Source organism: Hypanus sabinus, chromosome 9, assembly GCF_030144855.1.
Source record: "Hypanus sabinus isolate sHypSab1 chromosome 9, sHypSab1.hap1, whole genome shotgun sequence".
Lineage (NCBI taxonomy): Eukaryota > Metazoa > Chordata > Chondrichthyes > Myliobatiformes > Dasyatidae > Hypanus > Hypanus sabinus.
In genome coordinates, this window is record NC_082714.1 from 104366959 (window position 1) to 104391096 (window position 24138).

At 41.3% G+C, this 24138-nt stretch overlaps 1 protein-coding gene across 5 annotated transcripts in view; it reads left to right on the top strand.

Annotated features, from left to right (window-relative positions):
* slc35c2 (solute carrier family 35 member C2) overlaps positions 1-19700 on the top strand; it is a 54546-nt gene extending 34846 nt beyond the window's left edge. For 4 of the 5 annotated variants that reach the window (XM_059980346.1, XM_059980345.1, XM_059980348.1 and 1 more), the window contains 3 exons: positions 2016-2191; positions 9581-9710; positions 10527-19700. In XM_059980346.1, coding sequence (XP_059836329.1) covers positions 2016-2191; positions 9581-9710; positions 10527-10651 — 431 coding nt within the window. In that variant the 3' untranslated portion in view covers positions 10652-19700. Of the gene's footprint in view, positions 1-2015; positions 2192-5080; positions 7275-9580; positions 9711-10526 lie in introns of those variants that run through there. The other variant, XM_059980347.1, reaches the window with a different exon arrangement.
* Positions 19701-24138: the final 4438 nt, after the last annotated feature.

Genomic DNA, 24138 nt, shown 5'->3' on the forward strand with positions numbered 1-24138 from the left:
CCATTGTTTAAAAAGGGTTCTAGAAGTAAGCCTAGCAATTATAGACCTGTCAGTTTGACATCAGTGGTGGGTAAATTAATGGAAAGTATTCTTAGAGATAGTATTAATAATTATCTGGATAGACGGGATCTGATTAGGAGTAGCCAGCATGGATTTGTGCGTGGAAGGTCATGGTTGACAAACCTTATTGAATTTTTTGAAGAAGTTACGAGGAATGTTGACGAGGGTAAGGCAGTGGATGTAGTCTATATGGACTTCAGCAAAACCTTTGACAAAGTTCCACATGGAAGGTTAGTTAAAAAGGTTCAGTCGTTAGGTATTAATGCTGGAGTAATAAAATGGATTCAACAGTGGCTAGATGGGAGATGCCAGAGAGTAGTGGTGGATAATTGTTTATCAGGATGGAGGCCGGTGACTAGCGGGGTGCCTCAGGGATCTGTTTTGGGCCCAATGTTGTTTGTAATATACATAAATGATCTGGATGATGGGGTGGTAAATTGGATTAGTAAGTATGCCGATGATACTAAGGTAGGAGGTGTTGTGGATAATGAGGTGGGTTTTCAAAGCTTGCAGGGAGATTTATGCCAGTTAGAAGAATGGGCTGAACGTTGGCAGATGGAGTTTAATGCTGAGAAGTGTGAGGTTCTACATTTTGGCAGGAATAATCCAAATAGAACATACAGGGTAAATGGTAGGGCATTGAGGAATGCAGAGGAACAGAGAGATCTAGGAATAACAGTGCATAGTTCCCTGAAGGTGGAGTCTCATGTGGATAGGGTGGTGAAGAAGGCTTTTTGAACGCTGGCCTTTATAAATCAAAGCATTGAGTACAGAAGTTGGAATGTAACGTTAAAATTGTACAAGGCATTGGTAAGGCCAAATTTAGAATATTGTGTGCAGTTCTGGTCACCGAATTATAGGAAAGATATCAATAAATTAGAGAGAGTGCAGAGATGATTTACTAGGATGTTACCTGGGTTTCAGCACTTAAGTTACAGAGAAAGGTTGAACAAGTTAGGTCTCTATTCATTGGAGATTAGAAGGTTGAGGGGGGATTTGATCGAGGTATTTAAAATTTTGAGAGGGATAGATAGAGTTGATGTGAATAGGCTGTTTCCATTGAGAGTAGGGGAGATTCAAACGAGAGGACATGATTTGAGAGTTAGGGGGCAGAAGTTTAAGGGAAGCACGAGGGGGTATTTCTTTACTCAGAGAGTGATAGCTGTGTGAAATGAGCTTCCTGTAGAAGTAGTAGAGGCCAGTTCAGTTGTGTCATTTAAGGTAAAATTGGATAGGTATACGGACAGGAAAGGAGTGGAGGGTTATGGGCTGAGTGCGGGTAGGTGGGACTAGGTGAGATTAAGAGTTCGGCACAGACTAGGAGGGCCGAGATGGCCTGTTTCTGTGCTGTTATGGTTATATGGTTATAACCACTCAGTGCTTTCTGGAGTTCAAAGTTCAACTCTGGTGCTGTCTGTATGGAATTTGTACATTCTCCCTGTGAACCGTGTGTGTCCCATCTGGATGCTCAGGTTCCCTCCCACAGTTCAAAGATGTACTGGTTAGTAGGTTAAGTATCATGGTAAATTGTCCTGTAATTAGGCCAGTGTTAAATAGGTGCTTTTGCAAGGTGGTGGGGACTTGGAAGGGCCTGTTCTCTGCTATATCTGTAAATAAATAAATTAATTTGGAAATAAAGTTATTCCATTCACCACAGCATGCTTACAAAGAGAAGAATGCTAATGAGTGTAAGCTAAAGAGGAATGGGAACAAAAGCACAGTCTGATCAAACTGACTTTATTGGTGTCTGATAATGTGTATTGCAAGGCCAGGTAATTCTGAATATGTTTTGAGTCAGGGTTATTATCACTTTATACTGAGGTGTAATTTGTTTTTCAGGAGTGCATTGCGAACTTACAAAATTACAAAAAATTCTAAAATAAATCAATTGAAGTTGTATTATTAATAACTTAGGTGGCCCTAAATGATATAACAATGGGCTTCTCTTTCACAAGGACTCAGCCTGTCTGCTTCAGAGAAACTATTTCGCTACCATGAGACCTCTACTTTATTACATACGTTACATATTTTGGCTGGAGGAGGATTTCTAGCATTTGGACTCTGCTTTTCTGAATTCCTTTTGGTTTCTAAAACATCCAGCTTGACCCTATCCATCGCAGGTATTTTTAAGGTGAGTCACTTGAATTTCATACCTTTTTACAGAATACTGTTGTAATTTCATGGCCATATCTGCCCATGCAGACAAAGAATTGCAGGCATTGGAATCTGCAATAAAAATGCAAGGCTACTGTCTTCCGCCATGCTGGTGATGAACTGGGGAAAGGACACATTTGGAGACTTTTTCTTAGCAGCCCTTACACAAGGCAATACAAGAGGCAACTTGCCCTCGAACAATACACTCAGTACAGCCTGACAGGCTTTGACCACTCACTGCTGTTCATGGTTCTTTTTCACTCCTTTTAGACGTCTTTATATTTAGACATTTAAATTTATATTTAAACTCCATAATGTACTGGTTAGGCACAGGAGTACGTTCAGCCAGAGACTCATTCCACCGAGATGCAACACTGAGCGTCATAGGAAGTCATTCCTGCCTGTGGCCATCAAACTTTACAACTCCTCCCTCGGAGTGTCAGACACCCTGAGCTAATAGACTGGTCCTGGACTTATTTCCACTTGGAATAATTGACTTATTATTATTTACTTATTTATGGTTTTATATTGCTATATTTCTACACTATTCTTAGTTGGTGCAACTGTAACGAAACCCAATTTCCCTCGGGATCAATAAAGTATGTCTGTCTGTCTCTTTTTCATAAATACTATTTCAGTGAACACTTTCAATTTTTTTATTATTAAAAAAAACACCTGAACCCTTTAATGAAATTTGGTGACTGACTTCAATTAAGTGGCCACAATGTCTTGTATGTGCTGGATTCATTGGCAAGTCCAGCAGCAGAGAGAGATTGGATTTGCTAGCACCTGATACTCCGCTGTTTCTGACTAACACAGTGCAATTCTTTGATTGAAAATGCACCAAACAGGGTGACGACAGTTCTCTATCAGATTCTTCATTTTAACAAATATAGTGAGTTGCTCAGAATTTGAAATAGAAAGGTTGAAATCAGATTGAATGACATGAAAAATTACTAATCTTCCATGGATTTATATATTTACATAGAGATTGGAAAGCAAAGTCTAACAACCTCACAGCAACTAGTGTCCCAGTTACTTATTCATCAATTGGCCAGAGCCCTTTGCTGCTTCCTCTTGAGCCAACTTCTTATCCACTGTAGTTTGCCTTGGATTCCATGTATGTGTTTTTAGTTTTCTTTTCAGTCTGCTAAGCAGCATCCTGCCAAAGGCCTTGCTTAAATCTAGGTCTCCTTGTCAAAAGACTTACTGGCCTGACTTGTTATTAGGCAATCGGCCCCATCACTAAATATTCAGCCATTAGTTATGGCCTTGCCTTAACAGATCAATGCTGACTATTTTTGTTCAGTAACTTTTTGTAAATGATATATATTGACCCTCGGGGGTTTTTTGAATAATGTTTCCACTTCTGGATTATGTTTCTTCCACTCTCAAGCAAAAAATTGTCAGCAATCTTACAAATTGTACCTGCAACCAAGCAAACTGCAATCCTTGGCCCAGATCCTGTGGGGAAATTTTATCCAGATGGATATATTGGAGGAATATTGGATGTATTGGAGGAATAAGAAGGTAGGCAGAGGAGGTGCCATGGCTCTGCTGCTAAAGAATGGTATCAAATCAGTAGCAAGATGTAACATAGGATCAGAAGATGTTTAATCCTTGTGGGTTGAGTTAAGAAACTACAAGGATAAAAGGACCCTGATGGCAGTTATATGCTACCAACAGTAGCTGGGATGTGGATCACAGAAAAGGCGCGTCAAAAGGGCAATGCTACGATAGTCATGGGAGATTTTAACATGCAGGTCAGTTGGGGAAAATGAGGTTGATAATGGATCTCAAGAGTGAGTTTGTTGAATGCCTACGAGATGACTATTTACAACAGTTTGTCATTGAGCCTACTAAGGGATTAGCTATACTGGATTGGTTATATAATAAACTGGAGGTGATTAGGGAGCTTAAGGTAAAGGAGCCCTTACGACACAGTGATTACAATATGATTGAGTTCAGCTTGAAATTTGATAGGGAGAAAGTAAAGTCTGAAGTAGCAGTATTTCAGTGAAGTAAAGGAAATAACAGTGGTATAAGAGAAGAGTTGGCCAAAGTAAATTGGAAGGAAATGCTGACAGAGCTGCAGTGGCCTGAGTTTCTGGGAAAAATGAGAATGGTGCAGGATAGATATATTCAAAAATGAAGAAATAGTCAAATGACAAAATTGTACAACCGTGGCTGACAAAAGAAGTCAAAGCTAATGTAGAAGCAAAAGAGAGGGCGTACAACAAAGCAAAAATTAGCGGGAAGATAGGGGATTGGGAAGCTTTTAAGAACCTACAGAGAGCAACTAAAGGAATTGTTAGGAGGGAAAAGATGAAATATGAAAGTGAGCTAGCAAACAATATCAAAGTGGATAGTAAAAGCTTTTTCAAGTATATAAAAAAAATAAGAGATGAGAGTGGATTTAGGATGGCTAGAAAATAAAGCTGGAAAAACAATAACGGGACAAAGAGATGGCAGAGAAACTAAATGAGTATTTTACATCAGCCTTCACTGTGGAAAACACTAGCAGTGTGCTAGATAAAACAGAAATCTACAGCACATTACAGGCCCTTTGGCCCACAAAGTTGTGCCGACTATGTAACCCACTCTAGAGATTGCCTAGATTTTCCCTAGCACAGGCATGGGCAAACTACGGCCCGCAGGCCATATGCGGCCCGTTAAGCTTTTTAATCCGGCCCACAGAACTTGATGAAATTATATTAATAAACCTTGTTAACGTTTTTTCCCCGCCATTCTGGCGTTTTCCCAATAGATGACGCACTCTATATACATTGACCTTTGTTGAGGTGCAGCGTATTACTCTACATTTGCGCTTTACTCTTTGTTCGGCTCAACCTATTTGTGTGAACAGGCGTTCAGCGTCCTGAACATCAACAAAGCCAACCACAGATCCAAGTTAACTGACCAACACCTCAGATCCATCCTGAGAATCGCCACAACAAAACTAAATCCAGACTTTGATGCGCTGGCTAAAAAGGGAGACCAACAACACTGTTCCCACTGAAATTGAAAATAAGTTTCTTCGTTGTGTTATGTAAAAAATGCATTTGAAAATATTTTTTTCAATAAGCCTTACATGTTATATGTCATTTCTGTTAAGTGATGGACATGAGTAGTGCGCAGGTGCACGTACGTTTTCAAAATAAAAAATGCGCTCCAGATCAAATAACGCGCTCCGCATACTGGCGCGCTGTCACTGTTCTGTCCTTGTGCTGGTCGTTGTTGAGTTTTGGCACAGGGGACAATTGAATAAGAAGGAGCAGGACAAGTAGACCTGCATCTCCTACCGTTTTTGAAATAAAGACAGTCAGGAGGAGAGTGATGATGATAATATTTTGAAGGATAACAGAATTTTCAGTGCTTTAAAATAATAACTGTTACTATTTTAAAAAGCTGTATTTTATTCATTTAATTTTCAGTGTTTTAAAAGTCATTTCAATAAATAGCCAAATACCATGGGACTTCAAAGACAGATATTTTGTTGTAATGCATTTGTTCATTTTCAATTGAAATTAAAGCACATGTTTTCTACATATCCCATGATATTTTATTTTCTCTTATGAGGTGTATTACCAAAGCACTCCGTCCACCTGCTCCTGGTCTGGCCCCCCTGTCAAATTTTAGAACCCTTTGTGGCCCACAAGTCAAAAAATTTGCCCACCCTTGCCCTAGCACATAGCCCTCTATTTTTCTAAGCTCCACGTACCTATCTAAGAAGCTCTTAAAAGACTGTCTTGTATCAGCTTCCACCGCAACTGCTGGCAGTGCGTTCCTCGCACCCACCACTCTCTGTGTGGAAAAACTTGCCCCTGACATCCCCTCGGTACTAATTTCCAAACACCAATGATGCCCCCTCGTGTTAGCCATTCCAGCCCTGGGAAAAAGCCTCTGGTTATCCACACAATCAATAACCCTCAACATCTTAGACGCTGCTATCAGGTCACCTCCCATCTTCCATCGCTCCAAGGAGAAAAGGCCAAATTCACTCAACCTATTCTCATAAGGTACCAGGTGAACTATACTCTAGTGTTCTGAAAGTGGTAGCAGTAGAGATTGTGGATGTATTAGTAATGATCTTTCATAAGTCATTAGACTCTGGCATGGTGCTAGAGGACTGGAAAGTTACAAGTGTTACTCCACTCTTTAAGAAAGGAGTAAGGCAGTAGCAAAGAAATTATTGGCCAGTTAGCCTATTGGCCACTTCAAGAACCTGCTGGGAAGCCCTCCAACAATCACGGAAGAAGAAGAGGACATACCTACGATACTAACGCAAGTGGACATCAATGACGGCCCATTCACCATTGAAGAACTGAAGAAAGCCAAATATGCACTCAAATCGGCCAGGAGCACTGGACCAGATGGCATACCACCAGATGTCCTTAAGAACTGCGACCTGGATGACATCTTGCTGGACATATGTAATACGGCACTGATGAAAGGCGACAAACCAGAACAGTGGTCACTCTCACACATTATCCCTGTATCCAAGTCTGGATCCCTCACAACAGATAACTACCCCGGTATCAGTTTGACCTGCATCTTAGCAAAGCTATACAATTGGATGATCTTGAACAGGATTCACACCGCCATTGACCCTAAGCTAAGATTCAATCAGAATGGTTTTCAGTAGAAGCGCTCAACAGTAATGCAAATACTTGCTCTCCGTAGAATCATCAAGGAGAAAAACTTACCAGTCGTGCTTACTTTCATCGATTTTCACAAAGCTTTTAACTCCATTCACCTAGGTAAGATGCTGAAGATCCTGAAAGCTTACGGAGTGCCAGACCATATACTGAGAGTAAGAGTCCAGCTATACCGAGACCATGGTGAAAGTTGTATCTTCATATGGAGAAACAGCAGTGTTTGAGCTCCTAGCTGGTGTGCTGCAAGGAGACACTCTGGCACCCTACATCTTTATAATCATCCTTGATTACGCTATGTCAAGCTACCAAAGATCATGACAAGCTTGGTTTTACCATAAAATCAGGACGAACCAAAAGGGTCAGACCAGTTACGCTCACAGATCTCGATTTTTTTTTTCCTTTTTTTTTGCAGATGACATAGTCCTGCTCTCTGACCAGATTGAGGAAGCACAGCAGCTACTGACAAAAGTAGAAATTGAGTGCAATAAAGTTGGTCTTCACCTAAACGCTAAAAAGACAGAGTACATGGCATTCAACTGCGACAAAGGTACTCTCAAGAACGTAAAGAATGATACCATTAAGAAAGTCTTAGACTTCAAGTACGTCGGGTCAAGAATGATGAGTTCGGAGAAGGACGTAAAGATACAGAAGCTATTGGCGTGGAGGGCTATGAACGACATGAAGGAAATCTGGAGTTCAAACCTGACCAAAGGGCTCAAAAAGAGGATCTTCATAGCAGTCATAGAGTCCATTCTCACATACGGATGCGAGACGTGGACACTCACCAAGAATACGAGAAAGTCACTAGATGGTTGCTATACACGAGTGCTCCGGATGGCTCTTGACGTGAGTTGGCAACAGCACGTGACGAACGTCGAGCTCTGTGGTGACCTACTGATGCTCACTACTGAGATCGAGGCGAGAAGACTGCAACTAGCAGGGCACTGACTACACCACCCTGAGCTACCTGCCAGCCTAGTCATCACATGGGAGCCCAAGCATGGGAGGATGAACCCTGGGTGCCCTCCCAAGGTCATGGTCAACACACTCCTGGAAGATGGCGGCGTGACTAATGTAGATGAACTGAACACACTGATGAGGGAGAGAGAGGAGTGGGGAGTCTGTCATTGTGCCTGAGTCGATGTAGTAGTAGTAGTAGCCTGAACTCTGCTTGGGAAGATTTTGGGGTCGATTGTTAAGGATGGAGTTTTGGGGTGCTTGGAGCCACATGATAAAATGGGCCAAAGTCAGCATGGTTTCCTTGCCTGGTGAACCTGTTGGAATTCTTTGAGGAGATTAAAGTAGGATAGATAAAGGGGATGCAGTGGATGTTGTATATTTGGACCTTCGGAAGGCATTTGACAAGGCACTACACATGAGGCTGTTTATCAGGTTAAGACCCCATGGTATCACAGGGAAGTTTCTAGCATAGTTAGAGCACTGGTTGATTGGTAGAAGGCAGCGAATGGGAATAAAAGGGTCCTTTTCTGGTTGGCTGCCAGTGACTAGTGGTGTTCCACAGGGGTCAGTGTTGGGACCACTTCTTTTAATGCTGTATATCAATGTTTTAGATGATGGAATAGATGGCTTTGTTGCCAAGTTTGCAAATGATATGGAGACTGGTGGATGGGCAGGTAGTGTTGAAGAAACAGGAAGTCTGCAGAACGACTTAGGCAGATTAGGAGAATGGGCAAGAAAGTGACAAATGAAATACAATGTTGGAAAATGCATGGTTATGCACTTTAGAAGAAGAAATAAATGTGCAGACTACTTTCTAAATGGGGAGAAAATCAGAAAATCTGAGATGTAAAGGGACTTGGGAGTCCTTGTGCAGAACACCTTAAAGGTTAACTTGAGTTGAGTCGGTGGTGAGGAACGCAAATGCAATGTTAGCATTCATTTCAAGAGGTCTAGAATATAAGAGCAGGGATCTCATTGAAACCTTTCGTATCTTGAAAGGTCTAGACAGAGTAGTTGTGCAAAGGATGTTTGCCATGGTGGGGAGTCTTGGGCAAGCTTCAGGATAGAGGGGCATTAATTTAAAACAGAGATGCGGAGAAATTTATTTAACCAGAGCGTGGTGAATTTGTGGTATTTGTTACCACAGGCAGCTGTGGAGACCAGGTCGTTGGGTGTACTAAGGCAGAGCTTGATAGGTTCTTGATTGGCTATGGCATCAAAGATTATAGGGAGAAGCCTGTGGAGGTGGGCTGAGGAGGGGAGAAAAAGATCAGCCATGATTGAATGGTGGAGCAGAGTTGATGGGTCAAATGGCCTAATTCTGTTCCTTGTGTCTTATGGACTGAAGAAACCACAAATGAAGCGTGTTCCTAATTGTGGAGATGTCAGGGAAAGGGTTTACATTTTAAGGATAAGGGTAAGTCATTTAAGACTGAAATAAGGAAAATTTCTGCTGAGTGATAAACCTGAAGAATACTTTTTCACATAAATCATTTGAAGCCAATTCATTAAGTATATTAAGGGAGTTAAATGTTGCTCTTTGGGGCTTGAAGGATATGGGGAGCAAGTAGGAATAGGGCACTAAATTGAATGTTAGAGCAGGCTTGAAAGGCTAAGTGGCCTACTCTTAGTTTCTCTGTTCAGTGTGGAAGAGTGGAGGATACATTTGTGTTTACAATGTGCTTTATGTGTGATTATAAAGGACATCTTTGTGTACTAATCCAAAGAGCTTTGTGGTTCTCTTGCAGGAAGTTTGCATACTGGTCCTTGCCAGCCATCTGATGGGTGACCAGCTGACTGTTTTAAACTGGTTGGGATTTGTAATGTGCCTGTCTGGAATCTCACTGCATGTAGCACTTAAGGCCATCTATTCAGAAGGTACAGCTTATGCTTCTTGTTTTAAACTACATTTTGCTGTAGTAGTGTGAGCAAAAGTAGCTACTACTTGTGTTTTCCTATCAGTAAGGTTTCACACTTCCTCTCATCCTCCTCTTCTCTCAAGATTGGGCAGTCACGTTTTGTGTTTTTTCCACAAATATTACTTTAAAGCTTATCTTTGCTTAGAGTTGCCAGCTATTGGTGTGTTGGCAGTGGTACAAGGTACCTTTTACCTTGTTCATTTTTCTAAGTGCAATTATATCTTTTCTATAGGGACCCTCTTTTTTTTTCCCCCAGTTACTACTTTCTTGGAAAGCTGCTGGGATGTTCTCCCTTTCAGAGTAACCAAAATTAGGAATCTTTAAACTGATGTGATTTTCATCATCCTTATCCAATCTCGGGTCTTTTTTCTTATGATATGTGCTTGATGTGAGAGGAAACTGGAAAACTGGGAGGAAAATGTGCAGTCTTATAGAGAACATGTGAACTACGCAGCACCAGAGGTCAGGTTCGAACCCAGGTGTAGCTGAAACTGTAAGCCAGCAGCTCTATTAGCTGTACCACTATACCTTACAATGCACAAGGCTTTTTGAAATCTTGGCAGGCATTTTATTTAGTTCAAAGGCTTCTGATTTCAAAGTAGCTTTCAATTGCACTGCATGCTAGGTTTGTCTATTCTAACTACAAATAAAGCAAGATCATTGAGCAAAACAAGCCAATGAAATAACCAGAACTTCATAGAAGAGTTATATTCATAATTTTATTGTTCATGCCTCGTCTCATCTATAAATTACTTTCAATATCTATCCTTCTCAGATTCATCAAATGACAAAAAGATTGATAAACTCCATGATATGGCTTTGACTGACATTGATACGGAGTTACTCCTAAGAAATGGACAGGCAAATGAGAGTGAAGAAGAGGATGTCCAAAATCATTGATGGCAACATTGTCAACCATCCCAGGGTTCTGCCTCTCATGTACATTTGCTGTGCAAGGATCTACCCCTAAAAGCTTTAAACTTGGTCTTTGTGGTCCAGTCAATGTTTGGAACTAGTTAAATGGGCAAAATTTGCACTGTGAATGGACATCCCTCTGACCAAGGTAACAGTGAAAATATCGAATACATTTTACTGTTGTTACAGTTTTCCATCATTTTCAACTGTGCTGAAGCTCACCTAGTGTTCAATTAGGAATTTGGATCGTTATGTTTGGGGCTTCGGAGACAATATTTTCAGCTGTGAAAGTATTGTGAATTAAGATATATGGTCGATGGATATAGCAACTTGTGGAAGATGTGCTGCACTGAGAGCAATTCCTCTTTTTCAGTTTTATTATTGAATCTTTTCTTGACATCATGTGAGTGTAAACAACTAATAACTGCCTTAGTTGAATTGACCCTTCATTTGAATTTACTACCTTTTCTCAAAAATGCACTATTTCACATGGAGACAATGAAATGTGGACTCGTAAACATAATAAAACCGAAAGAAAAATACCCCTTACAGGACTTGAAACTCAGTCTGGTATGATTAGAAACAAATGAAGTAAGTCATTCACAGACAATTAGAGTTGATGTTTTAGGGTATAATTGATGGTTACCTTGTACAATGTGCAATACTTTAAAGATCATTTTCCTTTTTTTGCTCCACAGTGAAGTCTTATGTATTTTATGTCTGACACGTGGAAATGATGTCTGGAGGTCACTCTGGTAAAGCACCTCAAATATATGACCCATTTTTCCTGGGAAAAAATCAATTCATTTGGGGAAAAAGCAGTGACCTAGAGTCTTAAGAATCTTAATTAATCTCCGCCATGTATTAGCCTTCCCTAACCAGTGAAGCAGGTATACGGTACAAGGTACCTGGACTACTTTTGAAGATCTTTTACATCTTCTCATTCTCTTGCATTTATTTCTCTCTATTACTAGTTTCTTCAATAACTAGTTTAATTTTTTTTTCCTTCTGCTTCTGAAAAGCAACAAAGCCAATTATCATCCTTGCCCTGCTATGTGAATCAGACCTTTATGTGTCTGCCTTAATTATAAGAATCCTCTACCATAGTTATAAAAATTCTCTGCTATAAATAATACCAGCAGAGCAGCAGACTTTAATTTGTTGTTCACAAAACTATGTTGTATTCCATGGAATTGTTCTTCATTAATAACCACTGCCCAACCCCACTAATGCCTCCATCTTTTTTGTCGTACGCGTACTGGGCATTATCTGCCAATTGGATAATTGTGTGTTTTTATGCACTAGAGCCTATATTTTATTTTTATTTTTTTCCGGCAGTCACTTACTCTTGTTCCTCTGCTTTACCCTTTCAGTTTAACAGAGTTTGCTACCCTCTGCAATGTATATAGCTTCATGTGTTTTTCCTTGTGCATGTGGCAGAGTGCAACAGCCCCTTGCATTATACAAGTATCTACCTTTGTAAATGATATATCATTAGCTTCACTTCTTATATGCTGTCATTTTTTATCTACTCTGGACAAAACTAATTGGGACTATTTTTCACTTTCTAATTAGATCTCCAGATTCAAATCCACTTTGTCTCTAGCAAGTTCCTCTGTAGAACAAATTGATTAATTTCTTTCATCACATTTTATGGTTGTCTTCTCAAATTAAAGAAATCTGTCACTTACGCAAACATTTTTGTATCTTCAAACTTGTGTTTGATTATTCACCTTTTTTCTCTTCTAATCACTCAGTATACACTGCACAAGTTTAATTTATTTTAATCTGCAGAATTTGAGCTAATGCAGCTTACAGACTGACATTAATCAGTCTCAGTCCCAGGGAGCCAACAGTTTAGATCATAAGACATATTGTAGGAGCAGAATTAGGCCACTCAGCCCATCTAGTCTGCTCTGCCATTCTATCATAGCAGATTTATAATGCTTCTCAACCCCATTCTCCAGCCTTCTCCCCATAACCTTTGGCACCCTGACTAAGAACCTGTCAAACCTCCGCTTTAAATGTACTCAATGAGTTGGCCTCCACATCTGTCTGTGGCGATGAATTCCACAGATTCACTGCCCTCTGGCTAAAGGTTCTGTTCTGAATGGACATCCCTCTAATCTGATCCCTCCGGTCCTGGACTTGCATATTATAGGGAACATCCTCTCCAAATCCACTCCATCTGGGCCTTTCAATATTCAATAGTTTTCTCTTCCTCCTGCACCCCCCCCCCCAATTCTTTTAAACTCCAGTAAGTACACACCCAGAGTCATCAAACACTCCTTGCATGTTAACCATTTCATTCTAGGAATCATTCTTGTGAACCTCCTCTGGACCCTGTCCAAAATATCTCTTCTTGGATAAAGGGCCCAAAACTTCTTCCAATACTCCAAAGTGCAATATGACAAATGCCTTTTAGAGCTTCAGCAACACATCCTTGCTTTTGTATTCCAGTCCTTTCAAAATGAAAACTAAAATTGTATTTGCCTTCCTTACCACTGTCTCCGACTCAATCTGCAAGTTAACCTTTAGGGAATCCTGCAAAAAGACTCCCAAGTCCCTTTGTACCTTTGAATTTTATCCCTGTTCGGAAAATAATCTATGCCTTTACTGCTTGTACCAGAGTGCATGACTATGCACATGCCTACATTCTACTCCATTTGTCACTTCTCACAATCTCTCCGTGTCCTGCAGACTTCCTACTTCCTCCGCACCACCTGCCCTTCCACCTATCTTGGTATCTTCTGTAAACCTGGCCACAAAGCCATCAATTCCATGAGAAGCAATCCCAATCCTGATCCCCGTGGAGCATTGCTAGCCACCGGCTGCCAACCAGAATAGGCCCCCTTCATTCTGACTCTTCGCCTCTTGCCAGCCTGCCAATCTTCTGTCCAAGCTAGTATCCTTCCTGTTATACCATGGGCTCTTAATTTGTTAAGAAGTGGAGTGACGTTTGCATTTTCCCAGTCATTCTGAACCATTCCAGAACATAGTGATTCTTGAAAGATCATTACTAATACCTTCACAATCTCTTCAGCTACCTCCTTCAGAACCCTGGAGTGTAGTCTATCTGGTTCAGGTAACTTATCCACCTTCAAACATTTTAGTTCCCAAGCAGCTTCTCCTTAGTAATAGCAACTACATTCACTGTGCCCCCTGACACGCTAGAATTTCTGGCATACTACTGCCAGTGTCTTCCACAGTGAAGACTGATGCAAAATACTTATTATTTCTTCATCCCCCATTTCTTCATCTCCAAATTATTTTCCAGAAGTCCAATATCCACTTTCACATATTTTACTCATTGTATAGTATTTCTGGGGGGGGGGAAAAAACTTTTGATATCCTCTAATATAGATCATAGAAAAGTACAGCATAGAAACAGGCTCATTGGCCCATCTAGTCCGTGCCAAGCCTTTTAAATTGCCTACTCCCATTGACCTGCACTGAGACCATAACCCTTCATACCCCTATCTTCCATGTACCTATCCAGACTTCTCTTGAATGTTGAAATTGAGCTTGTGTGCTTCATTTGTGCTGACAGCTCATTCCACCTCTCACGACCCTCTGAGTGAAGAAGTTTCCCCTCATATTCCCCTTAAATTTCTCATCTTTTACCTTTAACCAATGGCTGCTCTACAAAGCCATCTTGTGGGCATTCTTCAAATTCCTTCTTGAGGTCCAGCACCATCATGATTTTCCAATTTGCCTCCTATTGAAATGCCCCATGATTATCATAACATTGCCCTTATTACATGCCTTTTCAATCTCCCATTGTAACTTGTATCCCATATCCTGGCTACTGTTTGGAGGGCTCTATATAATCCCCATCAGGATCTTTTTCTTCTTGCAGTTTCTTAACTCTACCCACATGAATTCTATATCTTCTGATTGTATGTCACTTTTTTCCCAAGGATTTGATTTTTTTTTAACCAACCAAGCTACCCCACCCCTTCTACCTTCTTGCCCGTCCTTTCAATGCAGGATGGATCCTTGGATGTTAAGTTCTCAACTAAGATCTTCTTAGCCACAACTGAGTGATGCCCACGTCTCTTAAATGTGCTACGAGATTATCTATCTTATTCTGTAAATCTCTGCATTCAAATATAACACCTTTAGTCCCGTATTCATCACCCTTTTTGATTTTGCCTACGTTGCACATCAACTCATCCCACTGACTGCAATGTTGCCCTATCATCTACCTGTCCTTCCTCACTGACTCACTCCACATTGCATTACTTGTATACCAATTGCCCCATCCTCAGACCTATCACTCGTTTCCATCCCACTGCTAAATTAGTTTAAGCCAGGGGTTCCCAACCTGGGGTCCACGGGCACTTCAGTTAATGGTAAGGATCCACGGTATTAAAAAGGTTGGGAACCCCTGGTAGAGCCTAACAGCTCTAGCAAACCTGCCTGCAAGGAAATTAATCCCCTTTGGGTGCAGGTGTAACCTGTCCTTTTTGTACAGGTCTACCTTCCCCAGAAGAGATCCCAATGATCCAGAAATCTGAAACTCTGCACTTGCACCACTTAGTCAGCTACTTATTCATCTATACTATAATTCTCTTTCTGCCCCTTCTAGCACGTAGTATTGGGAGTAATCCAGAGATCCTTGGAGATCCTGCTCTTATTCCTCTTGCCTAACTCCCTATACTCACTACACAGGACCTCTTCTTTTCTATCTATCTCATTGGTACCAATGTGCATCACAACCTCTGACTGCTCATCCTCCCTCTTGAAAATATTCTGCAGCCACTCTGAGATACTCTTGACCCCAGCACCTGGAAGATATCAAACCATCCTGGCTTCTCTTTCGTGGCCACAGAATCTGCTGTCCATCCTCTTAACTATCAAGTCTCCTGTTGTTCGGTTTGTGGCCGTAAATAACACACTTGAGAGATGGAGAGGTGAGGAACAAACATGCAGCTGCTTTATTTGCCCAGAAAGCCCTCTCACATTAAGTTTAGTACATAACACACAGGAAGCTCGACAGTAACCCATAAGGGTCAAGATGTGCATGAATCCATTTAACTTATTTTAAATGTTTCTCCCCCTTCCCATGAACAGTCCAGCTGCTGAACAGTTAACATTTAATGGAGTAATCCTCAAATTTAACCAACAACAAGAACAGTTTTTTTTCTAAACTAGGGAAGAACTGTTTCTACTCACAGACATAAGCCTGGATGTTATTCTAGAGATTCAATCTGTCTGGAGGCTGCCTGATCTTGTGATGGTACTGATGACGCAGGGATGAAATCAAAGTAATTTTATCTCTTGCTGGTATATGTATAGATCTTGGTTTGTGTACTGCATTGTCATTTGGGGGGGGGGCGGGTACCTAAGAAAGCACAGGGGATGGGGAGCACTGGCTGTATCAATTGATCTTGGTAGAGGTTCTGTAGTTGTCTCAGAATCCTGTCCCATCTCTACATCTGGATCTGGGTTGGTCAGTTTGTGCTGGTTTTCGGTAGCTTCAGAAGTGATCAGCATCCTTTCTCCAGATGTTGTGGTTACTAGTTTCCACTGTGTACGACACAGGGCCAGTTTGTGCCATCGCAGGTATCCACTTTATTCCAGAGATGTAGTTCTGGACAAGTACTCTCTCCTGCTATGAAACCTCTGCGCTTTGCTTTGGCATGTCTCTTTGCTTGGGTGTTCTAGTCATTAACACAATCTGTTTTGTGTCTTGGGGTATAAGCACAGACATCCCACCCTGAAAAAACTCTTCTCAGGGAGGTAGCACCTCCACCTCCCGCAACCCCATATTCCCCCCCCGGTCAACCTCCAGAGGTGTATGTATACAGGACATTTGATTATGAAAGAACACAACAATTTATTTGATCACGTATTGAAATGCACGCACACACACAATCCCCCCCCCCCCCCCCATATACCTTCCTTGTTGAGTATCTTGTTGGCAGTCTCAATGCTAATAGCTAATTGCAAACAGTGCAGCGAGCAACACTGTCATTATTTTTGACCCCTATTAGGCAGGGGTACACTTTAGTCTGGGGTGAAGTACGCTTTATATATTTTTTGGAACACTCTGCCATGGCGTTGCAGGACACTAAACTGAACTGATGGACAATGAAAGAGAGGGAGGTCGACGGTAAAGGTCGCCCACAGAGAAAACTGATAGGTCTGCTTAGCATGAAGAGACCAATCAGAATGCTCTCCCTATCACTCTCTTGCTACGACTATCACTCGCTCTCTCTTTTTTGCCACTCCCTCCCCGCCCCCCCCCCCCCCCCACCCCCATCGCCTGTTTAAGTCTTAAGTCTTTCAAGTCAACCTTGCCCCTTCAGGGGGTGAGATACTGCAATTTCTCCTTGTAAACTGTCTCTGACACCAGCAATACTGAGCACTTGTGTCCACCTGCATCCACACTTAGATCCCATCCAACTGCAGTATTAGCCGATAGCCATCTTTGTGTCCTGAAATAGATTTTTTTTAATGCAAAGCTTCTTCAACTTCAGAGTGAGAGTCAGTCTGTCCTCAGTATGTTCTATGTTTCTTTTTGTTTTTCCAAAAATCATTTTTACTTATTTGTGCTTTTGGTCAACTGTCTTTTTACTTTTGCAGGCGCTTTCAGTATGTTTCTTTTGTCATAGTCATACTTCCAAACATTTTACCATTTTTGAATACAATCAAGTTCCAGAAAATTCAGTCTCATCCACCTCTTTCTCTCTCTCTCTTCCTCTCATTTGATTTATTTAACCATCCCATTTTCTCTCCACGGATTCTTCATTCACCTTGCTTCCTGTGACGTTTCTAGTGGCATGCAGCGACTTCTTTTCACCCACCTACGTGACGCAGTGGTACACCGAGAGCTGCACACTGACTTTTCTTGTCGAAGGAAACACGATAAATATGATGTGAGGACTTGTCACCTCTTCACTAGTTGTTATGGAAAGCCAGGTGGCTGTGAATAACCCACGAGAGATGGAGAGGTGAGGAACAAATGTGCAGCTGTTTATTTTGCTTTTAAATCGGCTACCTGGGATGCACTCACTTTATGTTCAGTGCGTAGAAGCTTGACAGCTTAAAATGTACATGGGTACATAACACCTATCACTATCGCTCTGCCTGACTTTACCCTTCCATGCTGAGCCTCAGAGTGGCCATAGTACCACTGGCCTGGCTGCTGCTGCTGTACTATGATGGGCCACTTCCTCCCCCCCTTCCCCTCTCCCCAGCAATATGAAAAGGGATGTACTTTTTGCTGAGGAGAATGGCCACCCACAGGGGAACCTGCCACTGACTGATTACTACCTTTAATTTTCCTGGTGGTCACCCATCTACTCTCTGAAACCTGTGCTGTAGGTGTGACTACCTCAGGAAAAAGTCTCGTCTGTGAAGTTTTCAGCCTCCCGGGTGGTCCCAAATGCATCCAGCTTCAGTTCCTTGACCTTGTCAGCCAGGAGCTGAAATTGGGTGCACTTCCTGTAGATGCAGTCATCAGGGAGACCGCTAGATACCCTGAAATCCCACATCTCACAGGTGTATTCTACTGCCTACCCTTGTTATACCTCTAACTTCAGTTCCAGCTTGCGCCTGTTGAGCCAAAGCCTGACAACTCCAACACAGTCCACGCCTATAACAGTTGCTCTGTGTAAACTGTGCTACTTTTTATCGGCCCTTGCTAGGTTACTAATAACCCAAGCAATCTTCCACTCCACTGACAAGTCCACAAAGAACTGTCTCCAACTCACTCAGTGATCTCCCATTAAATAATAATTATTTAGTTAATAATTAGTCATTTTCAATCTGCAAGATGTCTTTGTTGGGATCCAGTTCTGAAAGTAGACATTGGATAATATATTCTTATATTAACCGTATACATCAGAAGAGTTTTTTAGTTGAACAAGCATCAAGGATTGAAGTTTGTAAAAAAAAAAAATTACATTTGTCCCAGTTGTTAGCAAATTGAACACTAATTTTTATGTATCCATTCCCACCAATTTTTTGGTTTACTACATAAATTTATCTACACATGAGATTTTGGTATATTTCAATAACAAATTAGTTTCAAATTCAGGTAGGACATTGTTGTTAGCCTTTTGCAAATGTGTTATAATCATCATTTATTGAAGGCTTGGTGATGAGCTAAGTGTGCCAGTAATGTAATGGCAATAGGGCAGTCAGTCTTTGTGTCATTCCTGCCTCTTAATTTTATCTAAAATGCTAGTCTTTTGGATTCCTCTTTATCCCATCCCTTTTTCTCCATCCCTTCTATCCATGTCTCTGCACCTGTCTTTTCACCACCACCACCTGCCTCTCTTTTATTACTGTTTTATTTTATTGTTATTTTTTTAAAATAGCTGTAAATAATTTTACATAATTTTGACTAACAAGGTGGCTCTATTTAATTCTGAAGCACATCCTAGTTGACTTCAGGACTGAAAGTTCATTTGCTTTGGCATTCCAATATCTGGAACAAATAAGGCTATTTTGTGGTTGTTTTGATTTCTCCCCTATGGGAAAGTCTGGTGTTTATCTGTTGCTACCTCGTTTGCTGCAGCCTGGTCCAAAATCTATTTGGAAGAAATTCAGGCTCAAGCATACATCCTATAATTACTTTTTACTAAATTGAGTTAGTTTCCTGGTCTGTACTGAGCAAAGTAGTTCTTGGCCAGTCTTCTCTTTACTACTACAATTCGTGTGGGATGTGTTGAACAAATATTTCTGTGTGAAAATTTAAAGAAAAATTGCAGATGCTGGAAATCTGAAATAAAAGCAGGCAACACTGGAAACCCTCAGTCGGTCAGGCAACAGCTGCTGATCATTTCAGGTCTAAGCCCCATCATCAGAACCTCAATGGAGGGCCTTTGACCTGAAAAGTTAACTTTTTTCCCCCTCACAATGCTGTCTGGTCTACTGAGTGTTTCCGGCATTTTGTTTATATTTCAATATGTTATAATTATGTGTAACTCATTTGAAATGATTATCTGTTTTAATATTTGATCACTTCATTGCGAATACTTTCTGCTTACCTCTAAGGCCAAATAAATTAATTTCAATATGTTTCAGCAAATAGTTCATCTGTTAATTTTGATGATTGCAACAAATCTGTCAGTATCTATTTGAAAGGGAATTCCCTCTGATATTTCTGCTTTTAGTCTCCTTTTTTTTTGGTATAACTAAAATCTGAAGATTTTTGAACAACTTTATGAAATGATTATGGAGCTTATAGAATACTATGACACAAAAATAGGCCCTGAAGCTCATCTAGTCCATACTGACATGATCTTCTGCTTAATACCTGGACCATATCCCTCAAAACCCCTCCCATCCACGTACCTATCTAAACTTATAAATGCTGCAGTTGAGCCTGCATCTGCCACTTCTGCTGGCACCACCCTCTTCACCAAAAGATTCCCTTAAAATATTTATCCTTTCACCCTAGACATATGATCTATAGTTCTAGTTTCACCCGCTTGAGGGAAAAATGCCTGCATGCATTCACCTTATCATCTATCATAATTTTGTATACCATTATAAATTATCTTCCTGCATTTTCCTGTGCATCAGGGAATAAAGTCCTAACTTACTCATCCTTTCACTTTAACTCGAGTCCTGGCAACATCCTTGTACATTTTCACGGTACTCTTTCAAGCTTATTGATTTTTTTTCCTGTAGGTAGGTGATCAGAACAACACAGAATACCCCAAATTCATACTCACCAATGCATTCTACTACTTCATCAGAACATCCCAACTCCGGTACTCAGTGCCCTGATTTATTAAAGTCTATGTACCAACAGCTGTCTTTACAATCTTATCTACCTGTGATGCCATTTTCAAGGGATTATGGATCTGAATTCCCCAGATTCCTTTGTTCTTCAGCACCTGTCAGAGGTCTGTCATTCACTGTGCAAGTCTTGCCCTGATTTGTCCTCTCAAAGTGGTGCTGTCAACTGCACTTGCCTGCATTAAATTCCATCTGCCACTTCTCACCCTATTTTGCTAGCTGGTCCAAATCACCTTTAATAGCTTTCCTTGCTGTCCACTATATCCCTAGTCTTGGTGTCATCAGCAAATATGCTGATCCATTTTGCCACATTATTATCTAAATCATCAATATAGATGATAACAATGGACCCAGCACCGATCCCTGTGGCACATGACTAGTCACAGGCCTCCACCACTAATGTAAGACTCACTGGTCTATAATTCCTATTACCTTTCTTAAACAAAGGAATAACATTTGCCATCCTTTAATCCCCAAGCCCTACTTCTGTGGCCAATGAAGATGCAAAGATTATTATCAAGGCACAACAATCTCTTCCCCCTGCTCCTTGTAACCTGGGGTATATCCCATTTGGCCCAGGGAACATTTGCCCTAAACACAAAAATGCAACTGCAGATGCTGTGGATCAAAGAATACGTACACAACACTGGAAGAACTCAGCAGGTCAGGCAGCATCCGTGAGAAAAGAGTAGCCAACGTTTTGGACTGAGACCCAATTCCTGATGAATATACTGTACATATACTGTACATGAACATCCTACTCACTGGTGAATACTGAAGCAAAATATTAATTAAGGATCTCCTTACCTCCTCCTACTTGAGGCATGTTTCCTTTTTTTTATCCCTGATAGGTCCTACCCTTACTCTTATCACCCTGTTCTTCACTTACTTGTGGAATGCTTTGGGGTTTTCCTCAGTCCTACTCTCCATACCCTTCTAAACAAGCTTGTTTAATTATCATTCAACCATACGAGGGGTGATTGATAAGTTCATGTCCTAAGGTAGAAGCAGTCAATTTAAGAAAAACTAGCACATTTATTTTTCAACATTGTCCCTTCCTACATTTTCACACTTAGTCCAGCGGTCATGGAGCATACGGATCTTGGACCTCCAGAAAGTGTCCACAGCAGGGGTGATTGATAAGTTCGTGGCCTCGGGTCGAAGGAGATGCGTTATACAGCTTTCATTACATGCACACGCAGTTCAACTCTGAATGATTATGCGGAAAGTTTGAAGTTTTAACTCATCGGGGTGATTGATAAGTTTGTGGCCTAAGGTAGAGAGATGAGTTATTAACTTCAAACTTTCTGCATAATCACTCAAAGAGTTGACCAGCATGTGCATGTAACAAGAACTGTGCTAACCTAGGCCACGAACTTATCAATCACCCCTCGTATATGTCAAGTGAAACAGTGTTCCTGTCCCCATCTAGCTCTTCCAAGTCTGTACTTAAGTTCCTTCCTGGCTACCTTGTAACTTTCTAGAGCCCTGTCTCAATCTTGCTTTGTAAACCTTAAGTATGCATCTTTCCTTCTCTTGAGGTGATGAATTTAGTCAAAGTCAAATTTTTTTATCAGATCACGTACTTGTCACCTGAGATTCTTTTCCATGGGCATACATAGCAAATATATAGATCCATAACTGTAAACACAATCAATGGACGACAGTCTGTGCAAAAGCAGATAAAAATAAATAGGAATAAGTAACAAACATGAAATAACAAGATAAGAGTTTAAATGAGTGTAGTCGAGCTGATGGTAATTGTTCTTGAACCCGGTAGTGCAAGTCCTGAGGCACTGTACTTTCTACCTGATGGCAGCAGCGAGAAAAGAGCACGGGCTGGGTGGAGAGGATCTTTGATAATGGATGCTGCTTTCCTACAGCAATGTTTCATGTAGATGTGTTCAATGTAGAGGGTTTTACCCGTGATGTACTGGGCAAAGACCACTACCTTTCGTAGGATTTTCTGCTCAAAGGCATTGGTGTTCCCGTACCAGGCCATAATATAGCCAGTTAGCACATATTCCACCACACACCCATAGAAGTTTGCCAAGGATTTTGACGACATGCCAAATCCCCACAGGCGCCTGAGGAAGTAAAGCCATTGTCATACTTTCTTCACAAATTTATTTATAAGATGAGTCCAGGAAAGGTAGTGACACTCCATAAAGTCCAGGAAAGGTAGTGAGATAGTGACACTCAGAAATTTAAAGTTACAGACCCTCCGACGATTGCTGGCTCATGGACTGGTTTTCCTCTCCTGAAGTCTACAATCAGTTCCTTGGTCTTATCGACATTGAGTGAGAGGTTATTATTATTGCACCGCTTAGCCAAATTTTCAATCTCTTTCCTGAATGCTATTTCATCACCACCTTAGATACAGCCCACAGCAGTAGTGACATCGGCATAGTTGTATATGGTGTTGGATTTGTACTTAGCCACACAGTTATAGGTGTAAAATGAGCACAGCAGGAGCTAAGTGCGCATCCCTGTGGTGCTCCTGTGCTGCTGGAGGTTGTGGAGGAGATGCTTTTGCCAATCCAGACTGACATGAAGAAATCCAGGATCCAATTGCACAAGGAGGTACTGAGGCTTAGAACTCTCTGAAGGGGACATTGATTCAAGAAGGAAAAGGAAAAGTATGTAAAGCTTTGGAAATTGGGATCAAATGGAGAACACGAGGGATATATGGAAAACCAGAAAAGAACTAAAGAAGGGAATAAGGAAATCCAGGAGGGACCAAGAAAAGTCCTTGGACAGTAAGATTAAGGAGAATCCTAAGGCATTCTATACATACATCAAGAGCAAGAGGATAACTCGAGAGAGGGTAGGACCACTCAAGGATAAAGGGGAAGACATTTGCTTGGATGTGGAGAATGGGAGTGAGGTACTTTTTGAGTATGTTGCTTCAGTACCTCCCAAGGAAAAAGATGTGGAGGACCAGGATATCAGTGCTAACTGTATAAATATGTTAGGGCGTTTAGAGGTCAAGGAGTAGGAGGTGTTGGGCTGCCTACTGAGTATTAAGGTAGATAAGTCCCCCTGATGGGATTTACCCCAAGTTATTGAGGGAAGCAAGAGATGAGATTGCTGTGGCCCTGACCAGTATCTCTGTCATAGAAACATAGAAAACCTACAGCACAATACAGGCCCTTCGGCCCACAAAGTTGATCCAAACATGTCCCTACCTTAGAAATCACTAAGCTTACCCATAGCCCTCTATTTTTCTAAGCTCCATGTACCTATCCAAAAGTCTCTTGAAAGACCCTAACATATCCGCCTCCACCACCGTTGCCAGCAGCCCATTCCACGCACTCACCATTCTCTGTGTAAAAAAATTCTTACCCCTGATATCTCCTCTGTACCTAACTCCCCAGCATCTTAAACCTGTATCCTCTTGTGGCAACCATTTCAGCCCTGGGAAAATGCCTTGGACTATCCACATGATCAATGCCTCTCATTATCTTATACACCTCTGTCAGGTCACCTCTCATCTTCTGTCGCTCCATGGAGAAAAGGCCTCGTTCACTCAACCTGTTTTCATAAGGCATGCTCCCCAATCCAGGCAACATCCTTGTAAATTTCCTCTGCACCCTTTCTATGGCTTCCACATCCTTCCTGTAGTGAGACAACCAGAACTGAGCACAGTACTCCCAAGTGGGGTCTGACCAGAGTCCTATATAGCTGCAACATCACCTCTCGGTTCCTAAATT